General features: G+C 42.3%; 3 protein-coding genes across 4 annotated transcripts; 1 reads left to right on the forward strand and 2 right to left on the reverse strand.

Moving 5' to 3' along the window:
* Positions 1 to 267: 267 nt before the first annotated feature.
* slc41a2b (solute carrier family 41 member 2b) lies at positions 268 to 16,199 on the reverse strand. 2 transcript variants are annotated; one of them, XM_086058551.1, is made up of 12 exons: positions 15,623 to 15,637; positions 15,458 to 15,511; positions 14,405 to 15,034; positions 12,616 to 12,723; positions 11,475 to 11,546; positions 11,034 to 11,178; positions 10,430 to 10,576; positions 6,325 to 6,472; positions 5,635 to 5,714; positions 2,482 to 2,613; positions 2,271 to 2,419; positions 268 to 1,030 (listed from the first exon to the last, which is right to left on the reverse strand). In XM_086058551.1, the coding sequence occupies exons 3-12, from the start codon at positions 14,927 to 14,929 to the stop codon at positions 845 to 847; spliced, it is 1,692 nt and encodes a 563-aa protein (XP_085914677.1). In that variant the 5' UTR covers positions 14,930 to 15,034; positions 15,458 to 15,511; positions 15,623 to 15,637; the 3' UTR covers positions 268 to 844. The 2 variants fall into 2 exon arrangements, with proteins under 2 accessions (XP_085914677.1, XP_085914676.1); XM_086058550.1 differs by lacking the exons at positions 15,458 to 15,511; positions 15,623 to 15,637 and adding an exon at positions 15,914 to 16,199.
* Positions 16,200 to 16,367: 168 nt separating this feature from the next.
* nopchap1 (NOP protein chaperone 1) lies at positions 16,368 to 18,030 on the forward strand. Its single transcript, XM_086058555.1, has 4 exons — positions 16,368 to 16,530; positions 16,708 to 16,776; positions 16,871 to 17,004; positions 17,083 to 18,030. Exons 1-4 carry the CDS (start codon positions 16,473 to 16,475, stop codon positions 17,257 to 17,259), a joined length of 438 nt encoding a protein of 145 aa, XP_085914681.1. The 5' UTR covers positions 16,368 to 16,472; the 3' UTR covers positions 17,260 to 18,030.
* Positions 17,585 to 23,926, reverse strand: rint1 (RAD50 interactor 1). The gene is made up of 15 exons (XM_086058549.1): positions 23,675 to 23,926; positions 23,470 to 23,595; positions 22,988 to 23,103; positions 22,743 to 22,916; positions 22,270 to 22,410; positions 22,017 to 22,188; positions 21,817 to 21,927; positions 20,449 to 20,674; positions 20,250 to 20,387; positions 20,068 to 20,162; positions 19,202 to 19,306; positions 18,747 to 18,967; positions 18,478 to 18,658; positions 18,238 to 18,356; positions 17,585 to 17,916 (listed from the first exon to the last, which is right to left on the reverse strand). The coding sequence occupies exons 1-15, from the start codon at positions 23,906 to 23,908 to the stop codon at positions 17,697 to 17,699; spliced, it is 2,379 nt and encodes a 792-aa protein (XP_085914675.1). The 5' UTR covers positions 23,909 to 23,926; the 3' UTR covers positions 17,585 to 17,696.
* Between the last annotated feature and the right edge of the window lie 933 nt (positions 23,927 to 24,859).

Here is a 24,859-nt window from a genome sequence, read left to right on the forward strand (position 1 = left end):
TTTTCTGCAGCCAGCTTGGTTTCATAGACTGAATTGATTGACAGGATGGAGAACCAATTAAGATGATCCACCCGGAAGATGCAAAAAATATATACCTTTAATTGGACGCCACCGTGTGAGCGTATCCTTTCGGGCACACGCTCCAATCAATTCGCAGCTCAGCCAGGACAGTGCAAAAGCTTTTCTAATGGATCGGACACCTGGCTGTGGCAGTGGAAATTCAATTTGGAACGCTTGCAACTTGAGCAAAAATAAGATATTAGATCATATGTTGGAAATACATTTATTTAGAAATTTATTTAAAAAAACAAAAACAAAAAAAGTAAAATGGCATACACACTACTGTTACAATGTCAGCCATTTGGGGGGGCACAGCTAACATACACTTAAAACACAAAGTTATAATAATAGAACAATACCTTGTCAACTAGTCTCAATCTCAACAGGCACATTGGGTACTGGTTTGAATACTGGTTCCTGTCATACGTACAAGAGACATATAATATGACAGAATGAGACCGTGTTGATGTGGAATATGATATAACGTACGTTACGCATGTAAACGTCCACCAAAGCGTGCTACAAGCAGCCATCTCTTACGGCATCCATTTTGAGAGGAGGATGGGAAAAAAAAAAGACGCTTAGATTGATTGCATCAACCAATTTGGATGTCGAATTGGAACTCTGACGCTCCCACAAGGGTCCCAAAACAAAGTCCGTCCAAGAATGATTCTTGCAAAGTAGACCGCCTTAGTAACAAGCAAGTGCTTTTGGTGCAAAAAAGTCTCCAGAGTGAGAGCAGCGCAAATGTACGGAAGAGAACGGACAAGTACGTCACCAGGCATCAGTCGCCCACGTCGCTGTCCTGGTCGCCGATGAGCCACAGGAAGTGGAAGCTGAGCGCCAGCAGGGCGGTGCCCAGCAGGTCGCCCAGGGCCGTCAGGTAGGGGATGGAGAAGCTGTCGGGGTCTTTGCCGCTGCGCCACATGGCGTGCACCATCCAGTCGGCGATGCACAACAACAGCAACACCTGGTAAAGGACAAACAAGAAGGCTCTCGTGGGGATTTTTTCCACGCACCTTTTAGCTCGTTGAAATTATTTTGCTTTTGTTAGTGGAAATAACATTTGGTGCCACTCTGTCATTATTCCTCGCTACTGATGTGAAGAGCATTAATCCGGGACTAAATTTGATCTCATCGCTTCACAGTTTATAGATGAAAAAAAAAGAAAAAAAAAGACAGACAGCACTCGCCTCAGAAATCGGATCACCATTCCGACAGCTTGCAATGAAGTGCAACATCCCTTTGCAGGTAATCCATGATGGCATCAAAAGTGACTCACAATGGCGCTGCTGCACAACGCTTCCATTTTGGATATTTAGGATGTGAGCAAAGATGCACTTTGCCAGTATAGCACCTTCTTTTTGCTTTTCACGTTTATTGCTTTTTTTTGTTTGTATCATCATTGTTTGTTCTTAATCATTGCAGGGCAGTACTCCAGGGGGAGAGAAAATAACCACTGCATGTGAAACACTCAAGAAGAAAATAGATATTTTGCAACAGAAGATTTCAAGTAGACCATTAAAAGTCGTGTCTTTTTTTGTTGTTGTTGCTCATACTTACTCTTCATTTACACTCAGTTATTATTAGTAGCTACATTGTGAGAGCTGTAAATAACAAATCTGCAATCACTTTTCACTATAATAGCGATAGATTTGACAAACGGATAACAAATCACTCTGCTTTTCACTTTCGAGTTTTTACAATCAATTACATTTATTTATTTTTAGATGAGCAGGGTCACACTTGCTCATCCTTGGATTTTCTAATGAATTTTCTAGTGAAATTTGGTTACTTTTTCTTTTAACCGTGTACATCTAATTTTGCAGGGGGGTGAAGTATCTTGCTCTCATGTCTCTCAGCTCTTTTTCGTAAAATAACATCTGCATTATTCCAATCACATTCGAACACTGAGACAGTCCATGCGGCACTTACTCAGAATTCAAGGCAATCCCTCTCATGTCAAAACCTGAAATTATAAATAGTCCTTTTGGCGTCCTGCAACCGCCAACCTCTCGAATTGAGATGATGCGCACACCCCCCCCCTACCAAATTTGCCTTTACACTTACATGACCATAAGCCAGCGCCAATGGAAGATGACACTTGACATTTTAATACTTTATAAAGTTACGTGAACCAATGGACGAGTGTGTGTATAAAGTGTAGAATATAAAGTGTTTGACTAGTTCAACGGTGAGCGTTTGCATACCTGCAGCAGAGCAGCAGCCAGGTAGACGGACATGAAGATGGGTGTCAGCGTGGTGTGTCCACTCTTCATCAGGTGAATGGTGTAAAGGAATATAAGATGGCCAGGGATGACCAAGAGGAGGAGAACCTGAGCAGATCGGTGATTGGCTCCTGCATGGGTAAAAAGTAGGATAAGTTATTCCAGCAGGTACACTCACTGGCACAGGACTCACCTGTGCCAAAGAAGGTGCGGCAGGGGTAGTAGCAGCCCTTGGCCTCGTCGGGGACCTCCCCAGGGGCGTAGTGGAAATGCAGGAAAGTGGAGATCCGGCTGGACTGAATGGCCACCAGGTTGCCCCCGATACCTAGACGCCACGAAAGGCATCCATTACAGCCATCAGCATTGATGATTAAACAATTGTATTTTGTGAGCGACATACAAATACTAATTATGTGAAAGTGGTCCTAAATATGTCAGCCTTTTTCTATGATGACAGGAAGTGCAAGTAACAGCAGAGGCAAACACAATAGCAAGGACAAATGTGTGTGCATGTTACAATTTATTTTTAAAGAATAATCAAGGACTTCATTTTTAATGATCACATTCAAGTCTTTTTAAGGATCCCATAAAAGGAGTCACGTTCACTATTTAAGATTTTGCTTTTTTTTTTTTGTCATACTATTGTACTCGTGTCAATATTAGACCGACGCAAGACGGCTTTGATTTTATTTATAATTTTTATGCAAATTGGAGATTTCAATTTCAGGCCCATACAGAATGTGAAATAAAATGTGGGCTGTCTAAACAAATAATTGCTGCTTTTGAATTTGGTGAGGTTTAGCCAGGGGCATAAAATGAGAGGGGGTTGCTTGGAAGCAGAGGAGGTTTGAGGCAAATGTGTCTTATCCAGGTCACTGGCTTTGTCAGACGCCAAGATGAGGACGGTGAAGTGGTCTGTGTGGAGACACCAGCGGGGGGTCCACGTCTGTCTCAACCTGGTCCGCTCCGCCCGGAGGGATGCATACATCAATGTGACGCGACGCGCTGAGATCAAATCTAATGAGTGTTGGTGGGAGTGAGCTATAAAGTCGGCAGTCGTCTTATCTCAAATCAAAGGTGCGCTGAAGCAAACGTGCTGATGATGAGGATGGATTAAAAAATGTCATGTGCATCAGTTAGCAGTCTGCAGGGACGCTCCACAATAGAACAAAGACGCGTTTCACATCACCAGTGAAATATTGCAGAAATGAGTAATGAGAATGCAATAAATAAATAAATAAAAACATTGCAAATAAACAGCCAGTATAATCAAGGAATTTTACCGAGTAGAAATAAGACGGCCAATAATTCGTGCGGCGACATTTTTTCCACTTTTTAAAGTGCTATTACATACTTGACTATCAATTAGTATGGAAAATGATGGATGATAACCTAACCCTACTGATGGCGCAGCATCAGGAGCAAATGGGGCACACCGACATGGTCACAAGGGTCGGGGATCAAACCGTCAACCTCTGGATTGGCACACTCTACCACTGAGCCATGCCGCACCGTCAATTGGAAATGGAAACGTTTCAATGATCTGACTTAATATTGAAAATAAGCTGATTATAATTTTCATCAAAGGCACATCATAAGAGGTGGAAAGCCTGTTTTAACATTTGAGTAAGTAGATTCATCTTAATTAGAACCTGACGCACGCTTCAATGTGTCTTGTTGCTAGAGATGGTGCATTCACCCTTTCACACATTTGTAACGCTGCTACATGAAAACATTTGATGACAATCTGCATCTAAATGAGTTTCTGACGAGTGGAATCAAACGTGAAGAGGAAACGAGTGGAATTCTAACGCAGGATCGAATGCTAAATGAAGGCAACACGGCCATTTTCAAGCTATTTTGTTGCACCAACACAGCTTTTACGTGGCCGTCCTCTTTTGATTTGAGGTGTGAATATCTATTCCGTTGCAGGAGAAATTATAATGCAGTGGGCTCTTTCATTTGACCTGTCATTTCTTATCAAGCTCAATGCAGCTTCTTCCTTATCAAATATCCACACATCATCCCTTCACTGGCCCTTGCAGACTTCATTTTTGTGCTGCATTTCAACAAACTGAGACGCGCCGCATTCATTTTTCGCTGGCCGCTCGTGACCCGGATGACGTCTCTGCGGTAAAGCAATTTGAGCGAGAATTGCTCACCGTCTTGTTGACTGTCTCTTTATATTAACATTGAATTCAAACCTCATGTCTCAGGTGCCGCGTCGCAATGGACAGTGCAAAGTGGCCCCAAGAGGTTCCGGGAGAACATGTGAGAGGAGTGAAAATGACCATAATCAAATATTAAAAGGTTATATTAATTTATGGTGAGGAGCCATTTTTTGCCAGGAAATGCTGTTGGAGCGGCCTTCTGTTTGTCTGCTTTGACATTCATACAAGTCAAAGCTGAGAGACAAATCCACTCTCATGGTTTGCTTCGCATAAAAATATGCTGTCTTGGCTGAACTCCGAAAGGCAGGAATTTGCATGCCCATTATAATAACTGAAGGTGAGTCTGCATAAGGTAAGGTAATGTGGGAGTCAAGGGTGGACCAACTTCATCTCTACATTTGCTATAGCACTTGTTTTCCCTGAGAGGCAGGGGATTAATGTATGTTGAATAAGATAAAAAAATTATATATGGTCTCACTATGTTGCAAACTTTTGTGGGTGGGTCTGGATTGCATCCCCTGCGATAAATGGGCCTTCACTGTATTTGATCATTTCTAATCAAAATACCCCCACATTATCTGTTACTGTGCCACGCATGCTATTTAATTTCAGTCTGGCTCAACCTGATAAGATGCATAAAGCTGAAGGGCCAATGGAAGGAAAGACCCATCACACACACACACCAGGCGCTGGATTCGAAGGATTGTGCTCATTTAAGCTGCCGTGGATTTATAAAGTCGTGTTCAAAGTGTATGGCACTGTGGACTTTTGGGGTGTAACGTTCATTTTAACATCTACCTTGATGTTTTACTGTACGTCAGTAAAACGACTGCCTGGAGGAGGCTTTTGACTTCCTCCTTCTGCACTACAAAAAAGATCCTCAGTAAAAGCATCCGGTCTGAATGGCCCTTGCTTTTATTAACTAGAAATTTAATTAACTAATTACATTTTAATCAATTCATTTAATTAAAATATCTGGCTTAAAGTTATTAATGGATGCATTACAAAAAAATAAAAACATCAGTAAATAGTAACTGTAAATGTGATTTTTCATTATTATTATAATTATTAATATAATTAATATAATAATTATATAATTTTACATTAATTATAAATATTTTAAATTAATTGTAAATGATTATTTGGCGCCGTCATTGAGTAAAAGTGTGACTCACCATTGATGACGGGGGTGTACACCACAATTCCAGCCAGATTGGGGTCGGACACCGTTTTGTCCAGGATGAGCCCTCCGATGCTGCAGTGGAGAAAATAATTGGATCATTCACAAGCGTGTTTGCACCTGGCTGCTGATGAAAAGTAATTGGCAACAACACTGCGCAACTCCAGCTGAACGCCGCTCAAAGGACGCCGCTCGATCAGCTCGCTGGAGCGCTCACACGTCGATGGTGCCATTGGAGAAAAGCGAGCAGCTCGCCAACGCAGGCATTAGCACGACTTTGCCGTTTGGTCACTTGTTCCAATGTAGTATCAATTGCGGGAATATAAATTTATTCTATAATAGAGTTTACCGTTTGTGCACTTCTCTATAAAAGGTCACTGGCTTCACAATCTGCTGAAAAGAAAAGAGTTTGTAGTTGCTCTCAGCTCATGTTGATACGAATCTATTTGCTCTTCCAGCTCATCTATTAAAGATGGTTTGAACGGCGCACAGGCAAAAAATAAATAAATAAGCACACCGAAGACAAGAGCTGCATTTATAAAGCTTGGGGGACTGAGAGCATCGGTGCTCGGGAGCTGCTGCAATTCCTTTCAGGGATGAGTCATCGGGCAAACCAGACACAGAGTTAGAAAACAGAATAACTGTTTGTCCAACCGTTCCCTTTTGAAGCGCCGCAGACAAATACCTGCTGATGACCATGGCCGTGATGACCGGCTCCCATCCGGAGTAGAGAAGGGTGCGGCTGGCCGGGTGCTTGGAGGAGATGACCATCCACAGAGGCGTCAGACACATGAAGAAGGCACAGACCAGGGAGGAAACGTACGGGTAGGAATCTGGAGGAGGAAAGTGGAGATGTAGTCATCCGACCCGCTTTCAAGTCGCCCGAGCGTGTTACAGAGCCACAAAGTTTCAGCCCTGAATCAATCACAAAGACGGTTTGTGCTCAAGCACATGTTGAATGTCTTGCGTGGTAATTAAGCTGAAGAAACACAAATAAGTTTTGTTTGTTTTTTTTTTGTTTGTTTGTTTTTTTTTTTCTTGTTTTTTTCTTTTTTTCTGCCTAAGAGCTCAGTATTGTTCATTCGGAAATGTCATCATCATTGCTCTTTTTTTTTAATTTATTTTTTAATATATATATATATATATATATTTTTTTTTTTTTTTTTTGTGTGTGTGTGGGTGAGTATGTGTATGTGCGTGCGTGCGTGCGTGCGTGCGTGTATTTGTTAGCTCACCAGAAAACCTATTAGAAAAAATCTCATACCGTTCACCTAAACCGAACACCAGGAGACCCGAGGGGACCGAAGAAAACCAAGGAAGGTGAAATCCAGCACCGATCAGACACCCCCCACCAGAACTCCTCCCCAGCCCAAGAAACATCCAGACCCCAACAAATCCAAAAAACATAAAATCAGGGAGGCCTCAAGAGACCAAAGGAGAGACCGAGAAAAGGAAGGAAGGACAGACGAAGCCGCGTGAGATCCGCAGACACCAGCCTCCACCGATTCAATAACCTGAGGAGGAAACAGATTGTGTCTGAGTTTCGGTAGATGCTGGTGTGGTGGATCTGGCATGCATGAAAATCTCCACCAAAGAGGGGAGCCGTCGACCCCCGCCGGAACAGAGCAAGCGCAACACCTCAGGGCCCCCCAGGCCGCGGCAGCGCCAAAGGACGACCCCCGGGCCCCGCCAGGGCCACCGCCCGGAGAGCAAACCCAGGAGCAGGAGCGCCCCCCGCCCCAACACGGCCCGCGCCCCCGGCCCAACGCAGCAGGACGGGGCACTGCAGGCCCACCAGGCACCCCACCGGCCCCCAACCCCCACGACCCCCCGCCCCCCATCCAACCCCGCTACCCACCCCAACCCAGCCCCAGCCGCCCCCAATCCCCCAGACACCCCCCACCCCCAGCACCCCCCACCCCGCAACCCCCACCACCGCCCCCCCCCAACAAAGCCGCCCCCCCCGACCCCACCCCGACCAACCGGCAGCCCCCCAACCCCCGACCCCCAGCCCCCGGGGACCACCCGCACCCAGGCACCGGCGCCGAAGAGGGGCCGGACAGCGGAGCGGAGAGGGCAGCCGCGCCCACCCCACCCCCCGCTGTGTGGAAGGACGGAACACCGGGGGCAGAAGGGGGAGATGGGGGCACCGGAGGGCGGCCGACACCCCCGAACCCCAGGCCCAGGGGGGGGAAGGCCCCGGTCGTCACCCCAGCGTTCTTTGTGAAAATTAACCCCTGTTACTGAGTCCGCCAGCTCGCGGCAAACAAATAAGTTTTGTTTCAACCAACAATACGGGTCTTTTTTTTTTTGTCAAAAAAAAAAAAAAGAATAATTAGGTCGAACACCTGCTTAAAGCCTGTTTTCCAGGTGGATCCGTTTCACTCCAATATTAAATAACTCCTATAGGTAAACAGGCCAAGATTTATTATCTGCATGGTGTCAACGCAAGAGAAGAGAAAGGCCTCAGTGTTCCGGCTCACTGACTTTCTCGTTTAATGAGGCACAGAGGTAACGGAACCTTCTGGAGAAAGGACTGCGACGACACGCTTGGTGATTATTAGCCAATAATGGCTTCCACTGATTTCTCCCCACTTGCTACCCATATCTCCTTATGAGAGGAGAGGATTTCAGTGTCATTTGTCACGCTACCTGCTGAGCTATGGGTAAAAAACTAAACAAAAAAACATCCGTAATGGTTAATAATAACCCTTCTTAGAAAAGTGGAAGCGGTTATCACTGCAACTCAACAATTCCTTCTTTTTTTTTAAAGAGTGATTCGCAAACTTTCACACCAGGTACTACTTCAAAAATACTTGCCAACGTTTACATAGTTAAACAAACATAACATATGAACAATACTTAACTATTAATGTGAATGAGACGCCATTGCGACATGTACATTATTATTGTTTAATACAACGTATTAAAATTTGTATAAATGCTGTCCCATTTATTTAAACAAGAACATAACGGTACTTAAACATTAAAGAATGATTCATTATAATGTTTTGTACATAAGAGCAAAAAAAGAACCATGATAATTTTTTTCAACAAACAAATGATTAAATGCAAATGTTAACTAAAAAGGTCAACACAACTGGGCTGTACTTGGGCAGTGATTCTTTCATGTACTCATGCCAGACAGAGAATTGCAGTTTGTCCAAAAAGTGTCACTACAACCTCCACTTTAGAGCTGCGCGTCTCAATCTCTGCATCCTCACAGTGCAACAGAGACAGAAAATTAACAGAACCAGATGTGACAACCCTTGCCATCAATTAGATGCTTATGCTGTTTTGTTTACATATTGTTTCACTGCACAAGATACAAAAAAAATAAAAAATAAATTTGAAGGAAAATACAGTTAATGATCTGCAAATTAATTGTGATGTCAATAAAATAAAAGAGCTTACAGCATTTTACCTTGAAAATCGACAACCCATTTCAAATGCAACCCGTCCACGTCAACATTGACTTGAGATAAACTTCCTGTTTCAATACAAAAACACTTGAGATTTGTCACAACCCCCAAGCAAAGCAACGCATCATTCACGGCCATTAAAATTGCTCTATAATTAAAATTGACTGGATGCCAGCGTCTCCTCTTGACTCAGCTGATTTCCCCCAAAATGAAGGGCATTCATGTTTTCCTTTCCCTCAAGGGGAAAAATAAGCAAAAACAAAAAAAACTGCCTTTTGTTGCAACTTTTCAGAAAAGTATCAGTGTGGCGGCACTCAAGCACAACACGGACATTGTTGAGGGAAGACAGACGGGCCAGACAGCCTCATTACGCCGTTCTGCAGTGGAAATATGGAATCTGAAGCGTGTTTGCTAAATTGAGCCTCTGTTTACTCTTGGAGGGAACATCTGCGTTTCCAAGGTACAGCTGACGGGGTTAGTTTGAATGTGATGCTATATTCAGCGTTGACTGTATCCTTGTATTACAAGCGGGTTTGGGTGTGACATGAATTAAACATGTGGAATGTGCCGTGAGAAGAGAGGAGGTCTGTTCTGCAAACTGAGGTTGTGCATTTGTGCTTCAGAGAGAGGCAGGGGGGACCTCTACTGGCTTAATTGGTGAATTACAACACACAACCAGAGACGCTTCACAAGTATTGAAGAGGGGGCATAGTGTGGAAAATTGACTTTTTAATTGCTTGCATGCAAATATTTGGATCTCTGGAGTGTCTGAGCAACCACAAAGGATAAAAGGATTTAACTAAGCAACTCTTTTGTTAGCTGCCTATTTCTGAAAGTCTGTGAGTGACCCTTCAAGATTGTCTCTGCGCATGACTTGACATGTGCAATTTGAAAATGTAATCTGTGGTGTGTTTGCAACCAAGCCTAGGTCTACCCCTTGCTTTAACAGTAATGAAACACCAAGTCTGTGATGTTTGTGATTTAGTCTGCAGTTAAAAGCTGAATGAATCTCATCTGGCTTGATATTTATTTCCCTTTAAAAAGATAGAAGATGCTTAATGCCCTGCACTATATGCTTTTTATAGTCAAACATTAGACAGCTGGTGGCTTGCTGAAATTTACAAGCGCCAGTGTGAAGCGATATTGCACTACCAGTCTCTCCCAGGGGGCAATAAAGAGTCAGAGTAGCGTGACGACGGAACAGCGGGACTACAAAGCCAAACGGTGCGTACTCTATGTGAATTACAGTGCCTAAAACTAATAATCCACCTCGCTTGAGGTATTTTTGTGTCTGATACTGCTTCTCCGTATTGACGTTCAAAATGGAATACGAGTTGAAATGAGTTGCTTGGTGCTCAATTCACCTACCGAGGCACTTGTAGAGGCCCTGGCTGATCCAGGCCAGGATGGCCAAAGTGATGAGGTCACCGAAACTGGCAGCGATAGGCGTGGCAACGTTGTCCGGGTTGATGCCCGTCTTCTTTGAGCCCACAATCACGCCCACCATGATGAAACCTGGTACAGGAGGATCAAAAAAGGGGGTCGAGTTGCTCTTTGTTCGCGGATTTTTACACGATACAGGCAAGTCCGAATTTAGCGGTCAGTGCAGTTAGCATGTGAAATAAGGTTTGGCTGAACATGTTGATGTTTAAATATACTACGTTTCTTTTGTTTTTATGTGGCAGTTTTAAAGTGCTCTTCTATTGGGAATAACAAATAAATGTCTTAAACCAAGCCGTGAACGATGCTACAAGATACTATAAAATGTGTTTTCATCAGTTCAAGTGTGTTTTAATTTTTAAAACATTTTTATATGGCCTTTATCACGGATTTGTATTCACTGGGGGTGACTCTGGAACAAAAGTTTTTAGTGTGCTGACAAAACAAAATAAACATGATGTATTTTTGTGTGTCTGTTATCGGAGTGATTTTGGTGTGGCAAGGACACGATGCAAGCGGCCAGCGCGTTTACCCTGCAGCAAGGAGGCGATGAAGGCTGTGGCGACGCTGCTGGAGCACAGCAGCACGGCGTGGCTCATCTGGAACTTCCCCTCGGGGATCCAGCCAAGAATCACGGCCGCCACGGCAGCCAAAAAGCCCACCACAGTGGCCTGAACCTAAACAAAACAAAAAAAAAACGATAAGTGTTGTTCGTGTGGACAGCGGGCAAACGGGGGCAAACGGGGATGATACAAACATGTGCGACGACGTGTTGTGCGGGTGTATGATTAACAGAGTCTCCATCTAGCAGATGTCCCTGACATGGTCAAGTCTGAGGCAACACCAACATGGGTTCACGCTCTTCCAACATGTCTTTAGAACAAGTACTCATTACATAAGTCCTTGTGTCCTCTGTGTGTTTACAAAGGAGTAGGGAGGCAAGTGATATGCAAAAGTATTGTTATATATTTACCTGCTTGAGTGCCAAGTTGCCTATTATTAGATTCCACTTCTCTATAGGCGAGTCCATCTTGCCCACGTTCACCTGTGTTGGGTGCACACAACAAAAGCAAATAAGAGTGTCTGTTACTGTGACCTTTTGCCACAGAGAATGTTGCTTGTCTATTCCCATGCTATTGTTTATTTTTTATTTGTTTGTGCTTTTCGCTTTTTGTCCTGTGGTGTGGTGTGGAATGTTTTGTTCTGCGGCCAAAAGAAGGGAACCGTAATTACTTCCTGTTGTTTTGAATTACTTTTGCATTAATCATTACAATACCCGGTTCCGTATATGCAGCTCGGTACAAGTTGTACACAAAAAGCAACAGCAACAGCACCCACAGATTGAAATCTGGCCCACTTAGACAATGTTGACACAATATGGACTGTCAAAAATCTTTTCCAGCTCACTTGAGCTAAAGGTAAATCCACTCCACCGTGAGTGTGAGGCCTGTGTGTGTGTGTGTGTGTGTGGGGGGGGGGGGGGGGGGGGGGGTTGTCCAAAGCAAACAAAGGCCGATTTTTTGCTGGCCACTTGTTAGCTCTTTAAGAAGTGAAACGTGAGAATGAACTGAAATGTTAAACTGGTTGAGCAAATCTTTTGGATTTCCATGCTGTGCAGTAATTCTTCCTGCAAAGTATGTAGCAAAATATGTTTTCAACTAAAGGGAGCATCCAAGTTGAGGAATGAACACACATTGACAAACTGTCTCAGTATTTCACATACTGTCACTACTCACTATGATATCTTATGCATGCATTTCGCAAAAAGCAAAACTGAGCCTCATAATACAATAATCAATCAATCGGGACGTACACTTTGCTGCTTAGTAATTTTTTTAGAGTCTTTTTCTTTGGGACAATTTAATGAAAGTACAGTTCAGAGAAGAACCTTCTTTGTGATGAATCATCCCTGACAAAAGCCTTAACTCCTCCCTTTTGTGCCAACTGTCCAAAAACTTTAGTACATGATGTGTAATGAGTCAATTTCAACTGTATGGCAAGCAAATGTTGGGCATACACGAGATGGAAGCCATTTAATGGTAATAAATTAGGCAAATACCCCGTGTGCGTGTGTGCGTGTGTGCGTGTGTGCGTGTGTGCGTGTTTTGTCTAACCGCTGTTGAGAGGCGCGAGGCCAGAGTCATCTCCAAGTTGCCCTTGAGTCCGAGAAGAGCGGGAACCAGGATGAAGATTTCGGTGATGTGCTCAAACGCTTCCCAGTGCTGCGTGTGAAAGATAGAGCAAGCAAGGACATTTGATTTCACTCTTCTTATCCCTAAAGCGGGACAACTTGTTGAAAGATATGTTGGAGGCAGAGAAACGCGTGCCAAGATAGTACTGCCACAATACACATTCATTGACTGTTATCGTTATTTGACAATCTTTTTTTCTTTTTATCTGAGCCGCATATTCTCACGAGGGTCACGGGCATGCTGGAGCCTGTCCCAGCTGTCTTCGGGCAGTAGGCGATGTACACCCTGAACTGGTTGCCAGCCATTGGGCAAGGCACACAGACGAACAACCAGTCACACCGAGGAACAATTTAGAGTGTTCAATTAACGTAACCATGCATGTTTTTGGAATGTGGGAGGAAACCAGAGTGCCCAGAGAAGACCCACGCAGGCACGGGGAGAATATGCAAACTCCACACAGGAAGGCCGGAGCCCGGATTTGACAATCATTCGATACGCAAAATCAAAATCTCCCAAATCATGCAGACGAGAGGAAAACGGATCATTAGCATGTGTACCTGCTGGACAACTTCAAAGGAAATAATTAAAAACAGGATTTTTCTGGCATTACATCAACAGAAGTCATTAAAGCAACTATGTGCACTAACTGCCTTCTTTAAAAAAGGACCTTTCAGTTGTCGTTTGTTGAGAAACTCAAGATTACATTTTTGGAATGTCTCAGACCTAAGTCTTGGCATTTTATTGCACTAAAGTTCTGAGTTTACTATGATCTAAATCTTTTTTTACGTCTATTTTTTTTAGTAACTTATTTCTTTTATATTCTCTTTTCTTGCAAGTTACCACTGCAGGAGTTCACTTTTTATTTTTACTTGACATCTCACTCAAAAACTCTAATAAAAACAAAGACCCTCTCATTTTTGGAGTTAGTTTTTACTCCCTCTGGAAAAAACTAACAAACATTTATTTAGTTTTGAATAAAAGTTTCAAACATAAATCAACATTTTGTTTTGATTTCTCACTGAATTGAGTATATGAATCTAATATGGACATTCAAATTGAAAGTCTCTCCCAGTTTGATTAGTTTTTTTTTTACTGACACCGAAAGATATAGTTCTTTTTTTGAATAAACATTTTTAAAATATCCCAAAAAATACAAGGTAAAAAAGAGGAAACATTTCTGTTGTGCTAATTAAGTAAATAAATAACAATTTATTTATTTATTTTAATTATTGAAATCACAAAATTGAGGTATGAAATATGTTTGAAAAACAAAATAAGATTCTATTTTGGCTGAAAATAAAGAATAAAAGAAAAATACGTAATCACAAAAATAAGACAAAATAAGGAATATTAAAAAATATATATTTTTGTTTTGGCTAAAAAGAAAAGAAAAACTTTTATTTTAGATAAATTTTGTTTTCATGTCTCCCCCCCAAGTATCGCAAAGTTTAGGGTTTGTTTGTTTGTTTTTTTTCATAAAAAAAAAAAAAGTTGGGTTAAAAGTGCCCTGCCCCAAAAAACAGTATGAAATGTGGTCATGTATAGTTTTCACTCAGGCAACAAAAGGGAAATGTGTGTCCATGGAGGTTCTGATCCAAAAAAATGATTTTGTTGCCTCGACAACAGTGTGGCAATTCCAGTTTCTCCAAAGATCTGCCTCTTAGAGTTAAGCAAGTACGGAAGAATGTAGTTAAACTGCAGCTCACATTACCTGCACAATGTCTAGCACCATCCCAGCTGATACGGTTCCAAAACCGGCCAACAGGAAAGGCACAAGGATCTGAAAAGCCATGGCCAGAGGCGACTCCTTGGGCAGAATGTGCACACCGGGTTGTGCCGCCTCTTCCTCCACATCTTCATCGTCATCTGCCTCATCCCTGGACAAACTCCTCTCAGCCAACATGGGCTCCAGTTCCGAGTAGCTTCCATCTCCGGAGTCTGACAGAGTGACAGAGGAGCGAGAGGCGCGGTCCAGCAACCGTCGGCCTTCGAGGTGAGGCGTCTCTTGTCTGTAGCCATTCTGGAGTGAGCCAGACTCTGGTTTGACACTGAGGTCAGCCAAAGACAGACGCTCCTCCTGGAGCTTGGTGTAGCCGGTGGGGACCATTGCTTGGAGGAGGGAGGTGATCCGACTGGCGGAGAGAGCACTCCCGATTCCACCTGCGCCACTCATGCGTACCGTCAGGCTAGAGCCCAGGGAATCCCCGATCGCTCCGCCGAGACTCTGGATGCTCATGATGGGGTCTCGCGCAACAGTGTCTCATCTCCAACCTCCTCGACTGAGAATGGGTTTTAAAATGACACTGGTGAGGCGTCTATTTCAGGGGGTTGGAGACTCAGCCTGCAAAGAACAAAAAGGAGAACAAAAATGTATCCATCCAACTTCCATTCTTTGACTCTTATCTTACACCAAGCGGTTGAAGTTGGTGCCTATGTCAGGTGAAAGGCAAATTACAGCTAGGACTGACTAGACATTCACACAACACATAACCACAAACAACCTCTTCAATAAACCTAAACATGCATGTTTACCTGAGAACTGTGAGGCAAGATGCACTACCACTATAGCACATTGTGCATGAAATGTGTTATGTAAATAAAGTTATCTTGCCTATTGAGTTGAAACTGTCACACTATTTTTTACAAGAAATTTCGTCATTCCTTCGTGGTACAGTACATATTTTATTTAAGTGGAAAATTTGATTTCAGCAAAGCTTTAACTGGCTAATTCAGTCATGGTACTTGTAATGTATTCAGCACTCACATGAATTGCACATGAACAGTTTAACAGCTGAAGCCATATCCGCATATATAAAGCCTGTGGAAATAAAGCCTTGAAATAAATATACATGTAAAATTAATACAGGAGGACTTAGATTGCCGGCGGGATGCCATTGCGGCGTGTAATAACGCAGTCCTGCGTACTCACTTTCTTACTCGCGGTTGACACTTGAGACAACGCCTCAGTGTAAAAGTTTCACGTCGAATGCGTTTGTTTTGCGAATAGCCTAAAAGACAGACAAACGTTTAGTACATCTGTGTTTGTGTTGGTTAGCATCGTGCTACATTAGCAACGTACAAATGAGAAATGTTTGGAGGCGCCACCAGCCTTCTCCCGTTCAACGAAAAGCGTAGCAAAAACAGAAGCTAAGGTAAACATTTAGAACATAACCGAATTATGTGGTTGGAATTCACTGTGTGTCTTATTCGGGGAGTTTACCATTGCGAAGCGCAGATATTTCATCCCAAATCGAAGGAGATGCAAGCCGATGATGACAGTCACACACACAGCCGTGTCAGTGAGCTGGCCGAAGATCATCTACGCCAAGATGATGCGCCACTTGTTTTCTGCCCGCCTCTCTTCATTACACGCGTTTGTAGTGCGACGTCGAAGTAAACGTCAGCTGTGCGTTAAATAATTGTCAAAATGACAATAGAATGTTCAATCTAACATATAAATTACTAAACGTCAGCCGTACTTTAAATAATTGTCAAAATGTCGATGAAATGTTCAACCTAACATATAAGTTACTAAATAAACGTAAATTGGAACCAGGAACTACAAAAGCTCTCAAAACATAATACATATATGTATGTACAACACATTTCTTATCTTTCTTTCGCTCATTTTTTTTAAATCGAATTCTTCCTGAACGCTAGAGGTCAGAACACACACATTGAGCACACTGAGCAGCAGCGTCTACACTTTTAACCCGGATTTAGTTCTTTCAATTCTGACCAAAACTACGCTCACGTTTTGGAGTCGTGCGGCTTCTGTAATGGATAACAACAGTAAATCAAGTTCACAGGATTTGCTCTCATGTGGTAGCAATGGAGGTAAGCAAAGACAACTTTATTTTGCTCTTAAAAGGGAGATTAAATGGAAGATGGGGTGGCTTTTGCGCGATTCATTTCGAAAAAACACGCTAGAGGGTCCTTCGTTTACGACTGATTCATTTGTACGTAGTCGAGGCAAAATATTAACTTCGTTCTGTTTCATTTTTGACGCCTCAGGTCTCGTTGAGAAGTTGCTCCTTAAAGCACCGGCTGGCCTGACAACAGAAAGAGTTCCACGAAGCAGCGGTGGGATGAACTGTGGTCACGGGATTATATTTACCATTGGAATGAAGAATAAATGCATATACAAATAAAATCTTGTTTTTGTGTTGTGGAACAGTGATGGAACGGCTACAAAGTTTCCTCCCACAGATAGCAGAAGCCAATCAAAAGCTAAAGCAGCAGATTGAAGAATCTCCTGCAGGACATTTCAACATAGAGGACGTCGAAGGGGCAGAAAAAGTTATCGAGATGGTGAGCAAGAAGCATTCTCACTGTAGTTTGATGACCTGATTTGTTACAGTTGTCTCAATTCTTTCTTGTGGTTTCCAGGACCTCGCGTTGGTAGAGCTCAGCGGATCCGATAGCGAGTCAGAGGAGGATTCTTCTGACTCTGAGGACGGGGAGGAATCTGAGATTATTTTATGTGAGAGGAGTCTCAGACTACCAGGACACAAAGGGAAGAAGGAGAACATCAACATCCAGGTTGTGGAACAGCCAGAGAAATAGATGTCATCCACATTGGAGATTTGACTTTCTATTGACAAGACCGCAAAGGACACGAAAGCTCCAATACTGATATAAAGAGGATCCCCACAGGAACAGTTTGCCCTTTTTCAGATCGGAGACAGTCATGTGTCTAAAGAGTCATAACAGATCCAGTGACCACGTCATGTTAGTCCAATGGGGATTCTTGTTTTGGGCTTCTTTAAAAAAAAAAATATATATATATATATACATAATCATGATTGATTGGTGTTACGGTCTTCATGTACAGCAAGACAGATGGATAAGAATGTATAATATTTGTAATAAAACTAGTCATGACACCAGCTAAAGTTACAGAAAAGGACTGATGGGTTTTATAATGACAACAGACACATCTATATAAATTTAGTACGATACAAATGAAATATTCAATTGTGGATAGGTTTGAGACGCAATTGTCACTGTCCAGGCCAGGAGGCTCTGAGGTGAAAGAGAATTAATACGTCACAAGGGGCCAAGTAGTAAACTCCCAACTCATTCAAGGCGGACTGCGGCGAAGGGTCATCCCTTCCCGCCCAGGCTCTCGTGTCCTCTGCCGAAGAAGACTCCTTGATGAGGTCTCTCAGCAGGATAGCCGAACCCACGTTGAGGCATAAGATGATGCAGGCTTCCTTCACACTGGGAAGACATGAAATTTAATTAAAAAAAATAGATAGGGAATTTTTGGGGGCAGAATGTTGTGTAAAAAATATACAGTACAACATTTAAAATAAATAATGTTCATCAACACGACTACCGTGTCAGTCAAAATCATATATTAAAATGGAACAATGCCTTCACGCCGATAACCACGTTCTTCATCAATATGTGTTAGAAATGTCAAGTCAAGTAGAATACTGTATTATAATGGCTGTAAAAATCTGGAAAACTTCAGGGAACTTTCTCCCTTTTAGCAGATGAATGTAAATGCGGCCTACGATACATTTTGTTTGCACTTACTGCTTAAAAAAGTTCTCAGGTCGTTTGCAGTAATGACCAAAGAGAGGGAAAAGATTTCTGGTCATGTCAAACTGAAGCTGAGCTGCTCCGCCATCGCTAAAATGATTGGACAGGACTACCTGAAAAAGTGACAAACATATATGCAAATATAAAGTCACTTTAATTAGGACAAGTGGTAATACTTTGAAATTGTGAAAAAAAAAAAAAGTGTTATTTAATTTATCCGCTTCAAGTCCTTACTTCCTGGTAGAGAAAGCTGTCCAGTCTCTCTGCAAGGCCCTGCCAAGCCAGCTGGAACAGAGACAGACTTAAAACCTGGTGCAGGTTCAACAGACTGTCCCTAATGCAAAGCATCATGGGACATGCGGAACTGGACAAAGACATGGCGGACAAGTCGTGCTGGGACGGATGAGAAAACCACCTACATGGGGAGGACAACAGAGGCGATTAATGCAAAACTAAAACTTGTGCCTCACCACAATAATAATAATAATAATAATAATCCTCACCTATCTTGGCAGTATGCTTTGGCTTTTTCTGTGATGTCCCTCATGATGCCATCCAGCAACCGGCCCATCATGTCTCCTCGAAGTCGATCCAGCAGGGCTAGCAGGCCTTCAAACAGCGAGCTCTCCAGAGAGGCCAGGCGACCCATCTCCATCACACCCAGGCCTCCCACCACCGCCTCGTCGCTTAGAGACACGGCCGCCTGCTGCAGCTGCAGGAAAAACTAAACACGCGCTTTGAGTTGAACTTTGGACTCATGTCAGGAGCTTCAATTAACCAATGAAAATAAATATTTACCTACACTAAACATTTTTGTACACATGAATAAACATACAATCTAAAAGGATCAAATTATCTATACAGTATAAAAATTCACATTTATACACACAAATACAATAAAATGTCAAGTGTTAAGCTATTGGTCACAAATTGCCACACAGGTGGAACTGGGCCTTACCACATTGTCTCCCCAGTCTGTCAGGATGGTGGAAATGTAGTTGACGGCGTTGAGTATGGCGCAATAGCGTGGACTGAGCGGGCAGCGCGACTCCTCCTTCATCACCTTGGATGAAATGGATTCAAATAGCAGTCAGTTGAGAGCAGATTTCGGCCCAGGCAAAACAATGACAAAGTGTCCACCTTCAGCGATAGCAACCTCCTGCATACGCAAAAAGTTGGCGTTAAAAGAAATTTACACAGAAACCAGAAAGAAATGTGCACAAAAATGACATAAAACATATTTAATGGATTGTGTCAAAGTTATGTGGAATCAAGTCCATCCAGTTTTTAAGATTTCGTTCCTTTATGCACCACCACAATATTGTGAAACAACCATGATGTGATTATAGTGCAGGCTTTCTGCTTTAAATTTCAATTTTTAATTCTTTAACTGTCAAAACATTTGCCATTGAGAAATTACAGCACCCAGATAGTCAATTATCCAAATACTGTACATATGAGCCCGTGGGAATGGAAGAACACTGCATAAAATGGTTGTCAACCCTATATGGTAGATTTCTTAAAAGAGACATTTCTTTTCCCAACTATTTTAAAGACTTCCAAGGTATCGTCATGAAAGGTCTCTTACATTCTCACGGCACACTGGTTGAAACCATTTAGTATTGGTCGGGCAGTTCTGTATCAATCACATCAAAGCACCACGACTCACTTTGACCACCTGTACACTGCAGAGTGTGAGTTTCGTTACCATGGTAGCCGAGTTAGCGCATTGCGACGAGGCAAGAGGTGACTAAAGCAGCCGAGATTCCGAAGAGAAAATCGAAAACCAAAAACCCTATGCAAATGTATTGTTGACTTTATTACCTGAGTGAGTCGTATACGGAAGTCATCTACCAAGTCTTTCTGCAGCTCTAGAAACTTCAGCTGTGCAGACGGACATGGTAATGCCCGGTAGCGGTCTAAGAAAAAAACAAAAATTCAGATAAAAAGGCCGATTTTAATACTGTAGTGATGCTCAGTGTTCCTCCCGATGGGGTCAGGCTTACCGGTAATGACCTGCAGCAGAGTCATGAACGTCTCAGCGCAATCCGGGGACTTCAGCTCATCCATGTCTCGTATGTCTTTGTACTGAGAGCTCCACGCTCCCTCGGCCGACAACATGGCGTCCATCTTCTCCACCGCCACTGCACACACACAACACTGCTAGAATTGTGCCAGCAGCCGCGGAGAAATGTGTCAACCTACTCTTCTTCTCCACCGTCAGCCATTTCTGGAGGACGGCGTCATCAAGCAGCAGGTGGAGCAGGCCGGGCAGAACAGCCGGGTACGAGTGGTTGCTCCGCAGCTCCTTCTCGAACTGCAGCACTTCCTCCACCAGGTGGCAGAAGAGCGTGTCGTCATAGAGGAGGCGGGATGCGTCGCCTGCGACCTTCTCCTGGACTAGAGACAGCAGGCCTCTACACAGCTCCACCTGAAATCAAAGAAGATGAAAGAGTACACTCATTTGTTTTTTTGATTTTTTTTAAGTAGACTTACAAGGAAGGGAAGGAAGCTGCTCTATGTCACAATTTGCACAGAAATATATTTACAATAGGCTGACCATTTATGACTGAAACATTTTCTAATTAGTAAATGAACACCTTAGCTGTTCACAATGGGTACTCCTGCAAGCCTCTGGAAAATAGCTTTCAGACTGGATTCGGTTCAAATTGCTCGACCTCTGTCTGCGGATGTGATGTCATGTGCGAAGGGAGTGTGCAGTTTCATTTTTCACCCACAGGTGGCAGTAGCAATTCGAAATTAAATGTTCTGCGTTCAGAGGCTTTAACCGAACATTAACACCACACTTACATATAGGAAAATAAAAAGCTGATAAAACAAAACAAATAAAATGTATTACACAAAACTACAAAAATGTACCTAAATAAATGTTTGAAAACCAACCCATTAAGTACTTAAATACAGCTGAACTGTACTTAACAAATGTACTCTACTATAAATTGCTGCATACCACACTTTGAGACTCGTTTCAAAAACTTTGTTCCAATAGTGATGTAACTCGTTAACTTGTTTTCACTCGTTAAAAAATACATAGAAAAGAAAATGTGATTATTTAAAATGTCAATAACAATTCAAGTTTGCTAATGTTTAATTATATAATTCCAAATATAAAGTCAAAGACAAAATACAATTTGAACTCTTATTTATACAATGTGTTTATCTGAATATATTTTTATTACAGTATTTGTCTAAAAACGATTCACCATAAAAAAATAATTAAAAAAAATAAGAAAGTGAAGTAAATGTTTTTATATCATGATCAATGCATTTCCTTTTAATTTTTCTTTCTATCAATTTAACTTAAAATATTTTTGAGGATTTTTCATTAATGAATTCAATTATGCATTTCATGAGCTCTGCACTAGAATGTTGCAGTTAGTCAACACCTTGATTTTTAAAAAATAAATTCTAGCAAATCTTTTCAAAATATATTTCTGAAGTATACGTGTCATTATTTTAATAATTACTAGTCTTCTAATTACTGTGACAGTGGCAATCAATACCGAGCAGAGCTACTTCTATGTCTGCAAAGGTAAATTTCTTCATACACACCCTGGCATTGATGTTGGCATTAGCTCGGTCCAGGATAGGCTGGATCTTTTCTTCCATGAAGGTTGTGCTGTTCCCTATCCACATAAGCACCTGAGTCAAGTACCACTCTGGCTGCAAATGCACACACACAGATGCAGGGTTCACAAACAGAGGGTTACTACTGTGCGCGTGCATGTGATGAGTGAGGGAGGGAGCGCAACCTTGCCGGGAGTGTTAGTCTGTCGATTGCCGTAGAAGTGATATCGGAACCTCTTGCTGAGTGGCTGCAGCATGGTCTGGATGGGCAGGCAGAGGGGAGGAGCTTGTGGAAAAGCAACTGGCTGGACTACGGCTTTGGAGGGAGGCGACGTCCTCTGAGAGATGAGGTCATCACTGCACACAGGAAGTTAAAGAATCTTGACGCTTACCAGAGTCACTTCATAGACTTGGCCGGATGTTTTAAGTGAAGGATACGATGTCTGTAGGGCCAACAGCTGTGTGACCAGCAGCTCCAGCTGACTGGCCAGCTCTTGCCCATTGGCAGTGGGTGTGAGGGACTGGGTCGGAGGGGATATGATTGGCCAGTGGAGCTGTGTCAACACCTTCTCCAAGTCCCTGAGAATTGCACAGGATCAAGAAGAGAATATTTCAATTAACCCAAAATATTTGTACTTATCTCAATAGGGATAAAAAAAATAATTTACAACATCATTAAAATAATAATAATAATAATAATAATAATAATAAATTATATTTAGAGGCGCCTTTCTTGGCCATCAAGTACAGTATGTTGAGAGGACTTAAAAAAATAAAAATAAAAATAAAAGAATAAAAAAAATAAGTGGGGTGGGGTTGTGGAAGTTCAGAATGACATTTAAGTCAACTTAAATAATTTAGGGTACCATTGTATGCCACATTTGCTTCTCAGTGACAAAGTGGGTGTTTACCCAGTCAGCCGATCCTTGATGATCTTGTGCCAGAATTGAAGAGTTTCTCGGAGGAAGTCCCGTAGATGAAAGCATTTGGACTGACTCAGGCCGGCATCCATCACAGCCATGCTCTCCACAGCCCTGATGGCCTCCCACACACTGCTGGTCATCAGACACTGCTGGACGACAGCGCTTTGCGCACACAGTGTGCATTAAATACAAAATTGGCTTAAAAACCGCATGTCAGATGTTCGTTTTAGTACCTGAGCTCTTCAATGTGCTGAAGGCAGCGCAGATACTTCATGTGTCTCTCCACCGTCTCCACTTGGCTCAACTTCTGGCCGAAAGTATCCATCCATGGGTGGGAACTCTGGAGGTGCTACAAGAGGGAATAAGGAACTGCTTTATCCAAATATTTGTGAAGGACTTGGGTCATAATTAATAAAACAGTAATGGGTGAAATATATACTATGTTAACTTATAATAGTACAGTAACAGGCTACAAAGGGGACAAAGTTCTACCCCAAGCGTTAGTATGTGACCATGAAGTTATTATTTTTAATATACTTTATATTGGGGTGCAATGATTAGGATTTTTGTGTTTGTTTCAGGGACATTCTGACAAAAACTCCCAAATGCATTTCTAAACACTCTTCACAGTGGCAAGTTTGTACAGTGTCTAATGATTATATACACACACACAACTGTAATAAGATTAATAATAATAATAATAGCAGCAATTTACCTGTTGCAGTTTTGTGGAGATGACTTCCTCCCGTGTCAAAAGCTCCTCCAAAGAAGATCTGGCATCTTCAGCAGCAGACAGAGCTACAGACACTTGGGGAGGTACAGAGCTGGACACTGTCAACACCTAAGCAGACACGACACATCAATTAAAACCTTTACAACGCCTTGTTGTAAATTCATTTACAAGCTCATTTAACGGTCACCTGTTCTTCGAGTATGCGGTTGTCGTCTTTTAATTTCTCCAGCAAGCTGCCGACATTCTTCAGAGATTTCACGTTGCTGCCCACCTCTTTCTCTATAAACCCCACCACATAGTCACGCAGTTCGTCGGAAAGGTCCGAAAAACACCCGTTGTCAAGAGTATCTGTTAAAACGGGATTTAAATACTCTTTTGACAGATTTTCAGATGGTCTCTCTTCAGCTGCGGACGCCGCCATCTTGATTCTGACAGGCAACTAACTTCCTGCCACGAAAGTGATACGCGTAAATGGGAAAGCGCTTGTTTTATTAACAAGCGTCCCCCGCAATCGGCGAAATGTGGCAAATGAATGTATGTCAACATGACCTCGCCCACCCGGACGTAGAGGTTGACTGAATTTGAGAGATAGCATTGACCTTTTCCGTCATGCCCAAAAAATAAAACAATTTAAAAAAAAATCGTGGTGGTGTATTACGAACGTTCAGGAATATAGCGTACCCTGCCTACTTTCTATATTTAAAGTACTTTTCATCGTTACTGTGATATTTCATATAAATGTTGAATTTTAGGTTTCCGTTGACTGCATCATATGATATATTAAAGTCATGAAATATTTAGTGTATTTAATTCAACTACTGTAATAAATTATATTTTCCATGATAATGTAATTCATTGAGACACACCAGTATTGACAACTCCAACCTTATGTTATTATGTACCTTAAAATGTCAGTCAGCTCGGTGAAAGGAAGCTCTCCGCTCATTGACACGCATTGGGCTTTGGATTGTTGTTATTTGATTTGTGAGGATTTTGAATTCAAAGTGTGATGAAATGTAGTTTGACAAAACAATATGCCTGTTTTGTATACTAGTCACAGACCAAAGCAATACAATATGCTGTTCGTTTTCACCGCATGTAAAGGAAGCATTTGCATTGATAAAATATCAGAAATGTTCAGATGTTGGGAATTGTCAATACAAGTATGTTAGAGAGCTGCGTCGGTACTAAACCCGGTTACTGACTAACGGTCGAAAACCCACTTTGACAATGTGTCATATATTTATTGTTTTTCATCATTCCTCATTCCGTACTGACGGAATGCCCACCTCTGGTTAATAAACAAAATGCTACACGCCATTGAGATCGAGTCCCCGGGTGCCGTTTGTGCCCTGACAGACTGTTTGGAAGA

Source organism: Leptonotus elevatus, chromosome 17, assembly GCF_054856555.1.
Source record: "Leptonotus elevatus isolate MCC_2025b chromosome 17, RoL_Lele_1.0, whole genome shotgun sequence".
Lineage (NCBI taxonomy): Eukaryota > Metazoa > Chordata > Actinopteri > Syngnathiformes > Syngnathidae > Leptonotus > Leptonotus elevatus.

Excerpts from the sequence above, each read along its gene's own strand:
- rint1 (XM_086058549.1), bottom strand. The coding sequence starts at position 23,908 with ATGGCGGCGTCCGCAGCTGAAGAGAGACCATCTGAAAATCTGTCAAAA. Across the intron at positions 18,659-18,746 it reads AAAGCATACTGCCAAGATAG|GTGGTTTTCTCATCCGTCCC; the intron begins GTGAGGATTATT and ends CTCCCCATGTAG. Across the intron at positions 17,917-18,237 it reads CCTGAGAACTTTTTTAAGCA|TGTGAAGGAAGCCTGCATCA; the intron begins GTAAGTGCAAAC and ends ATGTCTTCCCAG.
- slc41a2b (XM_086058550.1), bottom strand. The coding sequence starts at position 14,929 with ATGAGCATCCAGAGTCTCGGCGGAGCGATCGGGGATTCCCTGGGCTCT. Across the intron at positions 11,547-12,615 it reads CCTCGCGCCTCTCAACAGCG|GTGAACGTGGGCAAGATGGA; the intron begins GTTAGACAAAAC and ends CACCCAACACAG. Across the intron at positions 2,614-5,634 it reads GTACACCCCCGTCATCAATG|GTATCGGGGGCAACCTGGTG; the intron begins GTGAGTCACACT and ends CGTGGCGTCTAG.
- nopchap1 (XM_086058555.1), top strand. The coding sequence starts at position 16,473 with ATGGATAACAACAGTAAATCAAGTTCACAGGATTTGCTCTCATGTGGT. Across the intron at positions 16,777-16,870 it reads AAGAGTTCCACGAAGCAGCG|TGATGGAACGGCTACAAAGT; the intron begins GTGGGATGAACT and ends GTTGTGGAACAG. Across the intron at positions 17,005-17,082 it reads CAGAAAAAGTTATCGAGATG|GACCTCGCGTTGGTAGAGCT; the intron begins GTGAGCAAGAAG and ends TGTGGTTTCCAG.